Below are 15,297 nucleotides of genomic sequence, written 5' to 3'. Positions count from 1 at the left end.
TTAAGCGAATGAGCTCTAATATATCATGCATGCAACAGTTAGGCATCTATAGGAATTATAATCTCCAACACCTGAATAGTGGCCCTGCATCTAATATCATTCCCAACCTAAGTTACATTTACTATTTACTCGCTTGTTACTATTGCTATTTCATTTAAACATTTACAACCTTTAGAATTAATAAACACTAGATTTAATTGTTCCCCAGCTCCTTGTGGATTCGATCCCTAAGTACTACATCTGAACCTCTTTTGATGAGAGTAACACTCCTTAGGGTAATTTGAGTGGTATCAAATTTGGCACCGTTGTCGGGGAGCTTTGATCGCCATTAGATTTAGTTTTATTAATTCTTATTCTTTTCTTTACCCCCTTTTCTAATAATCTTATTTTTTCTTGTCTTTTCAGGTGCATGCCCAGCGGTACCAGAAGCAACAAGGAGAAAGGCTTGTTGTTCTCAGACGATCCTGCTCATTTGGAACGCACCATCCATAGAGGTCAACGTTCCACATCGCTCGACGCAACCACTTCGTCGTCGATCGATACGCACAATCAACCGTCGACCGACACCAGACCATCATCGTCGATCGATCCAAACCGTTCAACAACGATCGATACTACACCGCGTACGTCGATCGATACCGTGTCGTCAAAAATGATAAACATTATTATTCTAACTCAGGATGATAACGGAAACCTGTATGACCAGGCCGGTCATCTGCGTAATGCAACAGGTCAGAAAATAGATGCTCAGGGAACTGTAATCCTTGATGCTGATGCTACAGGAGCTGCTCAACCTGTAGATGAGGACGCTCGATCGAAACCACTGGCCGACTACAATCGCCCAGATGAGTACTATTCCAACAGATCAGCTATTCGACTTCCGGAGATCCAGAAGCAGAATTTTGAGCTGAAGCCTCAATACTACACTCTCGTGTCGCAGATACCCTACTCTGGGTTACCGCACGAGCATCCTATGGACCATTTGGAACGGTTCGAGGATCTAATCGCTGCCATTCGGATGGAAGGAGTCCCCGAAGGTTACCTGCTGTGCAAGCTCTTCAGATACACGCTGAATGGAGAAGCGATGCGCTGGCTTAGGCAGCAACCCACAGGATCTTTAACATCCTGAAGCGACATCAAGAATGCTTTCTTACAAAAATTCTTTGATGATGCGCACGCTGAAGAACTTCGGAACAAAATTTTCACATTCTCGCAGAAGGCTGGAGAGTCCTTCAAAGATGCGTGGATTAGATTTAGGTTCTTCCAGCGAGACTGTCCACACCACGGATTTAACGAAGTGCAGCTGCTAAGCACTTTCTTCCGAGGTCTCGCCTTACAGTATCAAATGGTCCTTGATACGGCGAGTGAAGGAAACTTCACTACTCGGAATCTGTTGGAAGCTGTGAGACTTATCAAAAACCTTGCTAACAGCAGCAGCACCAAACACACTGACTCTGAACGGAAGAAGTCTGTAGCCTCTATCGGGAAGGAACAGATGGACGAAGTAAGAGATAAGTTAGATGTGGTACACGAGCTTCTTAGGAAGCAAGGCTGTTCAGCTGAAGGAGAAGTAGCAGATACGGAAGGAGAAGAAAATGTGAATTACATCGGAGGTACCGGATTCCAAAAATTTGGAAACCGGGGCGGAAACAGAAACTTCTTTGGAAATGGCCAAAGAAGTAACCAAAGTTCACAATTTCAATAACCCTTCAACAACAGCAAGAGCTACTCGAGCTCTTACCACCAAAATCCACCACCCCAGACTCAGGAAAGCAAGATCAAAGAAATGCTTGATCGAGTACTGTTGGGACAACAACAAATCACCGTGGATTTCATCGGTAAGATAGACTCCGCCTACAACAATCTGAACACTAAAATCGAGACCTTAGGTACTCAGGTGAGAAAACTTGAAACCCAAGTAATTCAGACAGGCGAAATTATAAAGAGGCAAGAAGCTTTCGCTAGAGAGGCAGGAGCCGGCAAAGGGAAACACCACGTAAATGCCATCATAGATGATGAATTCTGGCATGTGGTGAGAAATGAAAAGCTTGAGGAAGGAGATTTCGAAATCTAAAGCTCCATGAGTCTCGGCGGATCCCAATGGTGTCGACCGATGTCGATGAACTCGCATCGATCGACAGACCATGATGAAGATCGATGGACGGATTACTCCAGTCATCGATCGACGTCATCTGCCAAATCGACTGAATGCAATGCGGTTCGAATTCTAACTCATGAAGAATTCTCAGCTAAGGATCCTCACCCACCCTCCCCTTTCTATGAAAAAATCGATCGATCGGTTGAGCCAACCATTGATCGACAGAGTGAGTCAGACGTCGATCGTCAAAACATACCTCCCATCGATCGAGAGGCACCTCTGACATACCGAGTGCGGTTACCCTCAATTGATAATGATTACATCAATGCACTTAGACCACCACCTAAACCATTAGCAAACCCACCCGAACCAAAACTCAACCCTTTAAATAGTTCACCAGAATCTGTTCCTAAAAACCTTAAGAGGGAAGCTAACGATAAGGAGATGGATGGTTTCACTAAACGAGTCCTCAGAATCCCAATTGAAAAACCTTTTGATGAAGCTTACTTCACACACCGGTTGTGGATGTTCTTCAGAGAAACAAAGGTAACTGAGGAGGACATTAGGAGAATGTTTCATCAAGTCAGAGAGAAGATGAAACACAGGATCACATTGACGAAGAAGAGTGATCCTGGGAAGTTTTCAATACCATGCGTAGTCAAGGGTGTTGAATTTCCCCATTCAATGTGTGACACAGGAGCATCAGTTAGTATCCTCCCTAGGATCATGGCAGACCAGCTTGGTTTGACCATCGAACCCTCAACGGAATCCTTCACCTGCGTGGATCTTTTAGAAAAATGATTAGGAGGCATGATAAGAGATCTGGAGGTACTGATTGGTAATGCCCTTGTCCCTGTAGATTTTCATGTCTTAGACATCGAGCTTACCTGGAACTCTTCACTTCTGCTTGGAAGATCTTTCCTAGCTACAGTAGGAGCTGTATGTGACATGAACAAAAACAAATTGTGTCTAACGCTCATAGACCCAAACATCCACTACGACCCCATCCGACCTAAGAGAAAGGTAATTAATTCTGTGGATTATGGGAAACAACTTGGCTTCATTGGCGCATGCCATTGTGGAGCAGGGTATGAATCGGAGTACGAAACAGAGTACTCGGAATCGATCGATACCCCAACCTTTCCATCGATCAATTCCAATGCGTCAACGGTGACCGATGACCGCAACAACACGTCACTCGACGTAATGCACCAGTTGACCATTTCGCTTCACCTAATCATTGTTACCAACATTTTACCTTCCAACCTCCAACCAAGAGAGGACATAATGATTATTCCATAGGCAGGTGGGCAGACAGTGGTTTCCATGAAAGTTTTGCAGTTGACACTGTAATTACTTCACCTAATGAGGAACATACCGAGGAATACGATGAGGATTATTGGAAAGAACGTGCAATAGAAATGTCTTTGCAGGATGAAAGACTTGAAACACATAAGTTCACCAACACGTTTCCAACATCGTTCGACGCTGTGCACTCCACATCGGTCGATACCCACCCTCGTCCAGCAAAACAACCGATCATATCGATCGACACCCCGAAAGGAACATCGATCGATACTCGCGCCGCAGCGAAAATTCAAGAGCAGGAGAATATTCTCTCCCTAACTAGGTTTACAGATACCTATATAAATAGTTTTGCACCTCCGAAACAACCTACACATATCAGAGCAAACACACAAGCAAATAAGATGAACACTCTTCCTTCTACATCAACAGAAAAATCCATGAAAAGCAATCATCTCAAGAACACAAGTTCTGCAGAAATTACTCTGCCATCGATCAATGTAACTGTATCTACATCGATCAATACTACTCTAAAACCTAATCTTTCTATTTCTAAAATGAATAATTATGCAAATATTGATTACGGTATTCTAACACCTGATGAATTTGGTATTTTCAGGGACCCAGATGGCAACGCACGTGCAATGGATGGAAGAATTTTACAAGTGTCCAGAGAGGACATAGCAGACATCCTTCAAGTAGCAAATGGACCTGACAACCTATTCTCACAGCAACGGGGCACTCCATACGTCATTCAAACAGATCCTAACAACCACGCATGAGTCGCCACAATAGAGACCAACCCAGATCTATCATGCCAACCAAAAGGGCAAGCATCGGTCGACGGTACAACGGAGACATCGATCGACAGGGTTACATCAACGTCGATCGATATGGATGAACCGACGTTGATCGACAGACGGTATGAATGTGGGAACCGCGCTTTCGACATGTATGGAGCCAGAAAGTTCACTTGGGAACAAAGGGACAAATATGGAGTCTACAGAGATCAGCGTGGACACGCACGAGGCGCAGCTGGTGAGATGATACCTGTCACAAAGGACGACATAAGGAAATTGCTGGAAAGAGCATATCTTTTTGAAGAGAGCCACATCTATTTTCCAGAACATGCCACTTCCTTCACACTCACAAGACTGCCACCAGAACTCTACACCAAATATGAAATTGATGACATGGTGTTTGGTATTTGTGGAGCTCAGGAGAAACTGGGAGAGGACCTCAAAACATTGGTGGAAGATACACATCAGCCTTTGGATAGAGGCTACAATGAGCTTTTCAGATGTGTGGCAGAAATGAGGACAGAAATTGAGAGCTTACGTCAGCAACTTGAGAAGGAAGCTACGACCTCAGCATCGATTGACGCACCACGTGCAACATCGATCGACGTCAGTCTTCCTACAGCTCTGATCCCTGCAGAACCGTAATATTCAACACAACACAGGGATGAATGGGAAGTCTCATACATCGACACAAGGATAAATGACGTTTACTGCCCTCTCAACAACAACGTGGACTGGCTAAGCACTAAAATCAAGCTACTATAGCAAGATCTGGACACCATTCGCAAGAAGGACCAACAACCAGCCCCATCGATCGACATGTGCACCATCACATCGCTCGACGCCAAAGTCTCAGCCATGAATGAGAGGCTGAGGACTTACGAGGATATGCATGACCGCTTTATATCACCAGTCATGATATATTTAAACAAATTGTCTAGTCAATTACTTCATGTCCAAAAGAATTGTGACACCCGTCACTTTCGAAATAATAAAAACAGTTCGATAAATAATAGTTAATGAAATCTCCATTTATAAATATAAAAGTCAATACGATACCATAAGGCCTAAAGGTCCAATAACGATAACATCCGAAATATAAAGTACGACATAAACAGAAAGTCTGAAATACGAGATAACATAAACGATGGATAGGAGCCCAAAGGCCCAAAAGCGGTAAAACGATAAAAGTGATAGAAGTCCAAAGCTCCGGCGGACAGCGACGGCACGTGCGTTTCACGCCCGCGCAGAGGCGAAACTTCGGGAGGCTCTAGCGGCTTCGTCCAGGCTCCGATTGCGGCGTGGTTGGTGTCTACGGCTTCGTCTCGACGAGGGGAACACGATGGTGGTCTTTCATGCACGAGATGATCAATGGTTAGGAAGTTATGGGTTATTTACTAAACGGAAACGAAACTGAAACTTAAGGCATGCGGTTTCCGGCGTTACCTCGGGCGGTTATCGGTGGTGGCGAGCTGAACGTGATCACGGCGCACGGTTGCTCCGGCGACGAGCTCCGGCGACCCACTCACTGCAAAATGATCACACTTCTTCTCCTTAGTTCACTCTCTCTCTCACTCTTCTTTATTTTCTGAAGTTTTTGAGAAACCAAAGTGGAAAGGTGGGTATTTATAACAAAATACCTTGGGCTTCTGGAAATGGTTTTGGGCTTCGATGGGCTGAGTCTGCTGGGCTAGAACTTGGGTCATTACAACTCTCCCTAACTAATAAGGAATTCGACCCCGAATTCGAATCACGAACTGGTTCTCCAACGACGTCCGAAAATAGCTCTGGATAATCAATCCTCATCTGGGCCTCTGATTCCCAAGTCTCCTCTTGAGTACCGTCTCTCTCCCAACGAACTTTGACCAACATGGTCATCATACCATGATCTACTCTCACTTGGCGATCCAATAACTCTACTGGCTGACACGGCGCATGCAAATTTCTACCAAGGTCACTGGGCGGTTGCTGCATAATGAGCTCCGGTTCTCTCACGACTTTCCTCAAAACCGAAACATGAAACACGTCATGGAAGTCTGATAACTCTTCTGATAAATCCAATCGGTAGGCAACTGCTCCAATCCGCTCCAAAATAGGATATGGTCCCATATATCTCGGCTTAAGCTTCTTTGGCTTTCGAGTCTTAGATCCTCCCTGAAATGTCCTCATTTTCAGGTATACCAGGTCGCCAACCTGGAACTTTAAATCCTTACGCCGCTTATCTGCATAACTCTTCTGACGGTCATGGGCTTCCTTAAGCCGAACCTTGAGCATCTCAACCTGCTCTACCGTCTCTTGAATCATGGCTGGTTCTATCTCACGTCGCTCCCCCACTTCTGTCCAACAAAGTGGTGTGCGACAAGGTCTACCATATAGAGCCTCATATGGTGCCATCCCAATACTCGAATGATAACCGTTGTTGTAGGCAAACTCGGCTAGAGGTAAATACTTCACCCAACTACCTTCCCAATCTAAGACGCAAGCCCTGAGCATATCCTCCAACGTCTGGATAGTCCTCTCTGACTGACCGTCTGTCTGTGGGTGATAAGCCGTGCTCATATGGACTTTTGTCCCAAGTGCCTTCTGAAAGGCTCTCCAAAACTCAGATGTGAACTTTACATCCCGATCCGATACAATGCTCACGGGAACTCCGTGCAATCACACAATCTCGCTAATGTAGATCTGTGCCAACTAATCAGCTTTGTCTGTCTTCTGAATCGCTAGGAAATGGGCTGACTTGGTAAGTCTATCCACGATCACCCATATGGCATTTTTTCCTCCTGATGTGGTCGGCAAACCCGTCACAAAATCCATGGTTACCATGTCCCATTTCCACTCTGGCAAAGGTAGGATCTGTAATAATCCGATAGGCACCTGATGCTCGGCCTTAACCATCTGACACGTTTGACACTGAGATACAAATGAAGCAACATCCCTCTTCATACCAGGCCAATGGTAATATCGCTTCATATCCATGTACATCTTCGTATTCCCTGGGTGGATAGAAAAATTCGAGTGGTGTGCTTGCCGTAAGATCTCCTTCCTTAACGGCTCATTATCTGGCACACAAACCCGCTTCCGATACATGAACATCCCGCTGGAGGCTGTATGATAACCAATACTCTCCATCTCGATCTGCTTACACAAAGCTTCATCATTATCCTGAGCTTTGCGTATCCTCCACAGTAAATCTGCCTGCCCTACAGCCTCAGCGCCAACTGTCTCTCCCTCCACGGTAACTGCACACAATTTGAGACTAGCAACTGTCCCAGTAAGCTCTTGAACCTCTTTGGTTCCCGATACATCGCTTCTGCGCCTACTCAAGGCATCTGCCACATGATTGGCTTTTCCCGGATGATATGCGATCTCCAAGTTGTAGTCTGCTAACAACTCCATCCATCTTCGCTGCCTCAAATTCAAGTCTGCCTGCGTAAATATGTATTTCAGACTCTGGTGGTCCGTGAAAATCTTCACTTTCTCTCCATATAACTATGACCTCCAGATCTTCAATGCAAATACAACTGCTGCCAACTCCAAATCATGCGTAGGATAATTGGCCTTGTGAGGCCTCAACTGTCTTGATGCATAGGCAATGACCTGTCCCTCCTGCATCAGTACACATCCCAATCCGGTGCCTGACGCATCAGTGTAGACCTCATATGGTATTCCTGGCCTCGGAAGTACCAAAACTGGCGCATGGGCCAGCTGTCGCTTCAACTCAGTGAAACTCCTCGAACATTCATCTGTCCAATCAAAATCGGGGTCTTTTCCTGTTAGCCGTGTCATTGGCTTTGCAATGCCAGCAAAACTTTTGACATACTTTCTGTAGTAGCCTGCCAAACCGAGAAAACTGCGGATCTCCGTCGCACTCTTAGGTGTCGGCCACTCTGAAATGGCGATAATCTTCTCCTGATCAACGGCAACTCCTGCTTCTGAAACCACATGACCCAAAAATCCAATCTTCCTCTGCCAAAAGCTACACTTACTCAGCTTGGCAAACAACGGATGTTCCCGAAGCCTACCCAACACAATCTGCAAATGCTCAGCATGCTCTTCTCTACTCCGAGAATAAACCAAGATGTCGTCGATGAAAACGATCACACACTTATCCAAGTGCTCTCGAAACACATCATTCATGAGTTTCATGAATGCTGCCGGTGCGTTTGTCAACCCAAATGGCATCACCACAAACTCGTAATGTCCATAACGTGTACGGAATGCCGTCTTCTGCACATCTCCCTCAGCTATCGCAATCTGGTGGTATCCCGATGTCAAGTCAATCTCAGAGAACCATGAACCTCCCTGCAACTGGTCTAACAACTCGTCGATACGCGGGAGCGGGTACTTATTCTTGATGGTCACTTTGTTCAGACCTCTTTAGTCGATACAAAGTCTAAAACTCCCATCTTTCTTCTTCACAAACAACACTGGTGCTCCCCACGGTGACGTACTCGGTCTGATAAACCCCTTATCAGATAGCTCCTCCAACTGCTTCTTTAACTCTGCCATCTCTGTTGGTGCAAGACGGTATGGAGCTCGTGAAACTGGTGTTGCTCCTGGCTCTACTTCTATCGTAAGAACGTCCGCTCTAGCTGGTGGTGGCTCTTTTAAAGCCTCAAAAACGTCCTCGTACTCGGCGACCACTGGAATATCATGCAGCTTCTGTTTACCATCCTCCTTAACCATCGAAATGGTTGCCAAAAATCCCTCTGCTCCACCCTCCAATAATTCTTCTGCACGCAACATGGAGACGATAGGAATTTCCCGGTTTGTCTGAATGCCCTCGTAAATGATATTTCCTTCTTCTCTAGGGATATTAACTCTTGCCTTCGGACAATCCAAGACTACTCGATGTCGCGACAACCAATCCATCCCAAGTATAACATCGTATAAGCTCATCTCCAACTCCGTCAAATCTCCGAGCAGCTCAACTCCTCCAAGAATAACTGGTACATCGTGATGAATGCCAACTGCTCCCAACTTCTCCGTGCCGGCAGTCTGAATCTGCTTAGCCTTCGGTTCAAAGTCACTCCGAAAATACCAAGACTGGACTAAGCGCGGACTCACAAAACTATGAGATGCTCCCGTGTCGAATAAGGTATAAGCGGACTTTCCTCCAACCGAAACCGATCCTACACGAGATTTTTACTAACTACACATGATAACCATACACCAAAAATATTCACAGACAATAAGTATGGAAAAGTCACATACCCGCTATCGGCTCAGCTCCCTGGGGATCTCCAACCGCAAACACACGTGGAGCGATGGCTGGACGCTTCGGTGGTGGTGGAAGCGCTGCATTGCCCCTCCTTGGACAATCTCTGTAAATGTGACCTGGCTGGTTGCAGCCGTAACAGTTCCTCGCTGCCGCTGCTGGTGCTACTGCCGCTGCTGGCACTGCAACCTGAGTACGTGGCGGCTTCCTACAATTCTTCGAGATATGCCCAAACAGACCACAGTTAAAGCACTGGATATATTCCCCAAAATGCTGGCGACGACAACGCCCACAATGGGGTACTCCATTCTGTTCCCAAGTCCTCTTCTGTGACCCTGAAGTCCCTCCGGCCTTAGGCTGAACTGCTTTGGAGAACTTCTGCAACTCTACCATACACTTCTCCTGCACAGCCGCCTTCTCTACCAGATCCTCCAAACTGGTGTAGGTAACCACACTGCATCTACCACGAAGCTCTACTCGCATCCCATCTAAGAACCTCCTGATCAGATCCTCCTCATCAATGGTGTTACCCACAAATCTGCGGAGTTGGTTAAACTCCCGCTCATACTCCCTCACGGACTTTGCTCCTTGCCTGAAATGCTCGAAGTCATTCTTCTTCTCATGCAAAGCTTCTCTCGGGAAATACTTCTTGTTGAATGCGTAAAGAAAATCATCATATGTCAGCTTGCCACGGTGCATCAATCTCACTATATCCCACCAGATTGATGCATCTCCACGCAAATAAAGCTCAGCGATGTTAAGCTTGAGCCTTGGCGGGCACGAGATGGTCTTCAAACACTTATCCAAACTGTGCTTCCAATCGTGAGCAACTGTAGGTTCCGTCGTCCCACTGAAATGCTCCAAACTCACATACTTCATCTGTCCCAACACCCTGATAAATGTCTCATCAACCTCGGGCACCTGAACTGGGAAAGCAGGTGGTGGCGGTGGAACCTGAAAAACTCCTGGAACAGGCTGAACGGGAACCTGAGGATACTGCTGAGCTGGAGCCGGCTGATGAGGAACCTGGTGATCATGCTGAACCTGAACAGGTGGGGCCTGCTGCATGTGAATCTGCGGACCCTGCTGCACCTGAACCTGAGGACCATGCGGAATCTGCTGACCCTGCTGAACTGCAGCCATCTGTCTGGCAACCTCCTGAGCAGCTACTCGGGCAGCCTCCTGTGCAGTTTGCTGGACTGCTTCCTGTGCAGCCTGCCTAGCCGCATCCTGAACCATCTGTCTCAAAGCATCCTGATCAATAGGCGGAGCCGCCTGCTGTGGAACTGCGGGCTGGACATGCTCGTCCTCAGCCTCAACCTCTCTAGCATCTCTGACGGCCTGAGTACGAACAACTCTCTTCCTAGGCGGCATCTGAAAGGGGAAGCGAAAAAGTTAGCTTCTGTTGAACTCTTGATACCAACATTTAAAGAGGAGTGATACTGAACGGAAAGGTGCTATTTATTTTATTTTCAAAATTCCCAAGTCCCCGAAAATATTTTGAAATGGTATAAAACCGTTAAAATCGAATAAAACCGAATAAAACCAGGTCTCCAAAATCGCCATCCCGGGTCGGAGCCGGGACGGAACCCCGCTCTTATACCAAAAATGTGACACCCGTCACTTTCGAAATAATAAAAACAGTTCGATAAATAATAGTTAATGAAATCTCCGTTTATAAATATAAAAGTCAATACGATACCATAAGGCCTAACGGCCCAATAACGATAACATCCGAAATATAAAGTACGGCATAAACCGAAAGACTGAAATACGAGATAACATAAACGATGGATAGGAGCCCAAAGGCCCAAAAGCGATAAAGCGATAAAAGTGATAGAAGTCCAAAGCTTGATAATAGTAAAAGCCCAAAAGCACCGGTCCGGTATAATCACTCATGCTCATCGGTCTCACCTGAAAGGGGAAAGAAGGAGGGGTGAGCGACAGGGGAATGGCCCAGTGAGGTGTGGGGATGCTAAACCACAAACCACTGACTGAGTTCGTAGCACTACTAAAATGTAGGCTTAGCTCTAGCATGAAACAAACACGGCGTCTATTACACCACACAAAACAATCAACATATGTCTAGTGGACTAGACATGCTACAACCAATACGATGATAGCATACCGCATTTCCTTATAAGGATATAAATATATATGACTCTATAAGCGTCGTAAGTACAGTAGTCCACTCTGTACCCCCGCAATCTCCACAAACAAAGCGGCCTAGTACAAACGTCTATTTACCCCGCTAAACACACGACCTAGTACAAATATCTCTGTACCCCGCGATCTCTCAAACAAAGCGGCCTAGTACAAACGTCTCTGTACCCCGCTAAACACACGGCCTAGTACAGATATCTCCATACCCCGCGATCTCTCAAACATGCGGCCTAGTGAAATCACCTCTGCACCCCGCAATCTCAACACATGGACTAGCATATATACATATATATATATATATATATATTTAACAGTTCTTAACATCAGTCATTTCAATCAACCATTGAATCCTCTATTATCCTATTTCCGGTTTAACAATCAATATCAATAATGAACAAGCAAGACTCTCAAACAGAGACGGATCATGTTTCGAAACTAAACTTTCCATAATGGTAGTACTAAACTAGCTCGGGATTTAAACGGAGAAGCCCTCACCTTAGCAACAAGAAGAAGTGGTATCTATGAACTCCAGTTGCTCAAATAGACTCCAAATCTGAAACCAGGGCGAGAAATCGAGTCAAAGGGGTCTGGTCAAGGTTTATGGAAAGGTCAACTCGCTGGTCAAAGGTCAATACGGTCAACCCTTGACCAGAAATCAATTTTGACTTAACCGACCGGTTTACCCTAACCGAACCGATATCAATATAAACCGGTCAGACCAACCGGTTAACCGAGTCACCGAGTTGACTCACCGGGTCGACTCAGCCGAGTTGGCGAGTCGTCGGCGAGTCACCGGCGCCGGTCATCGGCGGCGACGGCGGAGGGCGGTGGCATACCAGAAAGTCACCGGCGACGGCGAGGGTGCGGCGGCGACACGGCGGCAGCTTCCCGGCGGCGAACGGAGGGTGGCCGGTCACGGCGGCTCCGGCGAACGTTGGTCGGAGACGGCGGCGAGTGGCCGAAATGCGCGGTGGCTCCGGCGGAAGGCGACGGCGCATGCGTTTCACGCCCGCGCAGAGGCGAAACTTCGGGAGGCTCTAGCGGCTTCGTCCGGGCTCCGATTGCGGCGTGGTTGGTGTCTACGGCTTCGTCTCGACGAGAGGAACACGATGGTGGTCTTGCATGCACGAGATGATCAGTGGTTAGGAAGTTATGGGCTATTTACTAAACGGAAACGAAACTGAAACTTAAGGCATGTGGTTTCCGGCGTTACCTCGGGCGGTTATCGGTGGTGACGACCTGACCGTGATCACGGCGCACGATTGCTCCGGGGACGAGCTCCGGCGACCCACTCACTGCAAAATGATCACACTTCTTCTCCTTAGTTCACTCTCTCTCTCACTCTTCTTTATTTTCTGAAGTTTTTGAGAAACCAAAGTGGAAAGGTGGGTATTTATAACAAAATACCTTCGGCTTCTGGAAATGGTTTTGGGCTTCGATGGGCTGAGTCTGCTGGGCTAGAACTTGGGTCATTACAAGAATATTGTGAACATTACTAATCAAAGTTTTTTGCAGGCAAAATCAGCATCGATCGACAGGCTAAGAGGACCTTGGATCGATGGCAAGAAACCTGTGGAGTTACTTCCTTACACAGCAGCAGAAGTTGACATGATCACATCCAAGATCTACACTGCTCTAGACAGCATGGAGGAACGACTTGACAAACGCTATGATGACATCTACTTTCCATTCGACAACAAAATCAGTGGACTAGACAACCACGCAGAATGGATACAGAAAGAAGTCAAAGCCATTCAGAGGCAACTCGCAGCTCAACACCAGATATCAGCATCGATCGACAGGACAATAGCAAAATCGATCGACGGCAACTCACCGAAATCGACCAACAAACACATAATCGCATCGATCGACGCCGAGTCTACACAAATCGGCGAGCAACTGATACACAAGACAGTAGAGTCAATGCAAAAGGAACTTACAGATCTTTCAGCATACGCCTATGACAACATAGGCTGGCACCAGGTCAGCATTGACAACGTTCAAGAAAGGCTACAGAACATCTCCAATGTACTTGAGAAGATGGATGACAAATGGACAAGAAATGATGAGGCCACAAGAAGTTTCTTTGCATCTTGGTCCAGAATGCGCAGAGATGACGTGGATGCTTGCTTTCCAACAAGCAGCTGCTTCTCTACCTAATAGCCAATCACTACCACAGTCAAACTAAATGACTATAACCAAGCGCTGAGTGGGAGGCAACCCACTATTAGGTATTTTACTTTGGTTTTATTAGCTAGCATTTAATTTCTTTCGTTTTATTTCTTTCGGATTTAGGAGACCCAAGTAGGAGGACTTGAATATCGACCAACGACGAGACGTCGACATCGTTCGACATAGGCAACCACACGACGATCGATGTAACACTTACACATCGATCAATATCTAATCCGGTCAGATGTATCTTCCTTACTTGTTACATTTCGTACATCATAAACCATTCATCATAACTCCGGCTGAGTTACACTAGGACAGTGTAATTTAAGTCTGGGGGGGGGAGATTTACTGATATAATTTATTCTATTCTTATGTAAAAAAGAATTTCAAATAAATTATGCTTAGCTATTGAAAAGAGGGACTATAATCTTATATTGATTTAAACATGAATATCAAACCAATCTTTAGCACCATTTTAGATTTACTGATTGCAGATAGCACTAAAGATGCTAAAGCGGATCAACCTATCAACTACACACTTGCCTTGAACCGTATGAAGTAACCAAAGCTGATTTCCAACACTAAACCTGACATAACCGCTTGTCTTGGGGCTTGGTATACATGGGATCGGATTCTTCAGACAGGTCTGGAAGGTAACCCCTGGTTTTGATTATTTATCACATTTTCTCTCTCTAGATTTCGACCCTAGATTAGTTAGTGAGTATTTAATAATAATAATAAAAAAAATAATAATAATAATAATAAATAATAAAAAATAATAAAAAAATAAATTAGATCTATTGTTTAATTAGGATGAGTCGAAACAGGACTTGGTGGTTAAAACCATTAAGGCTTGATTCATAAAGACTCAAAAAAAAAGAGTTTGAAATGGGACTTGGAGGCGACAATCTTCAAGGCTTGCTTTCGCAAAGAACTCTTGGATATAGGTCAAAAAGAAGTGAACAGAACTTGGTGGCAACCACCATTAAGTTTTGATTCATGGAAGCCTGTCCAATCTTGGTCACTGATCCTGCAATGGAAGCAGACTTTAACTCGAGAGAGAAATTTAGAGAGAGAAAAACTAGGAACTAACTTTTACCTGCTGCTCCAGATACCTGTCTGAAATCCTTGCATCCTGTGATCGATACTCCCAAGGTAAAGCATTCACTTTATATTTATGCTAAGAAATGAAATCAGTAGAGGGGATGTCAGACGTGAATTGATGAGTTGTGTTATGTTAGAAATGGTTGCTAAGCTAGGATATTGCATAGTGTGCTTTTGTGATCAGGACTTTTTAAATGTGGTTGCAAAATTGTTGAGGAAAGATTTATATGTTTTTAAAATCTTAAGTTCCCAAATATTTTGAAACCTCTTTCAGAGAGACTGCATGTATGTTTTGCTTGAGGACAAGCAAAAGGGTAAGTCTGGGGGAGTTGATATACCTTGGATTTGACCCACTTTTATCCATGGTATATTAGTATTTTACTATATATATATATATATATCTATGTTTTCTACTCTTCTAGGTATGTTTTCAG

General features: G+C 45.4%; 1 protein-coding gene and 1 non-coding gene across 2 annotated transcripts; both read right to left on the bottom strand.

The window, feature by feature from the left end:
- Positions 1-1,184: 1,184 nt before the first annotated feature.
- On the bottom strand, positions 1,185-1,290 carry LOC117129119. Its single transcript, XR_004452701.1, has one exon. It is a non-coding gene; the product is annotated as a small nucleolar RNA R71 (small nucleolar RNA).
- A 4,502-nt stretch (positions 1,291-5,792) lies between these two features.
- LOC117133311 lies at positions 5,793-13,261 on the bottom strand. The gene is made up of 2 exons (XM_033289278.1): positions 9,418-13,261; positions 5,793-9,335 (listed from the first exon to the last, which is right to left on the bottom strand). The coding sequence occupies exons 1-2, from the start codon at positions 10,793-10,795 to the stop codon at positions 8,581-8,583; spliced, it is 2,133 nt and encodes a 710-aa protein (XP_033145169.1). The 5' UTR covers positions 10,796-13,261; the 3' UTR covers positions 5,793-8,580.
- Between the last annotated feature and the right edge of the window lie 2,036 nt (positions 13,262-15,297).

Source organism: Brassica rapa, chromosome A01 (genome assembly GCF_000309985.2).
Source record: "Brassica rapa cultivar Chiifu-401-42 chromosome A01, CAAS_Brap_v3.01, whole genome shotgun sequence".
In the NCBI taxonomy this organism is placed as follows: Eukaryota; Viridiplantae; Streptophyta; class Magnoliopsida; order Brassicales; family Brassicaceae; genus Brassica; species Brassica rapa.
Note: the sequence above shows the minus strand (reverse complement) of the source record. Positions and strands in the feature narration are given on the sequence as shown.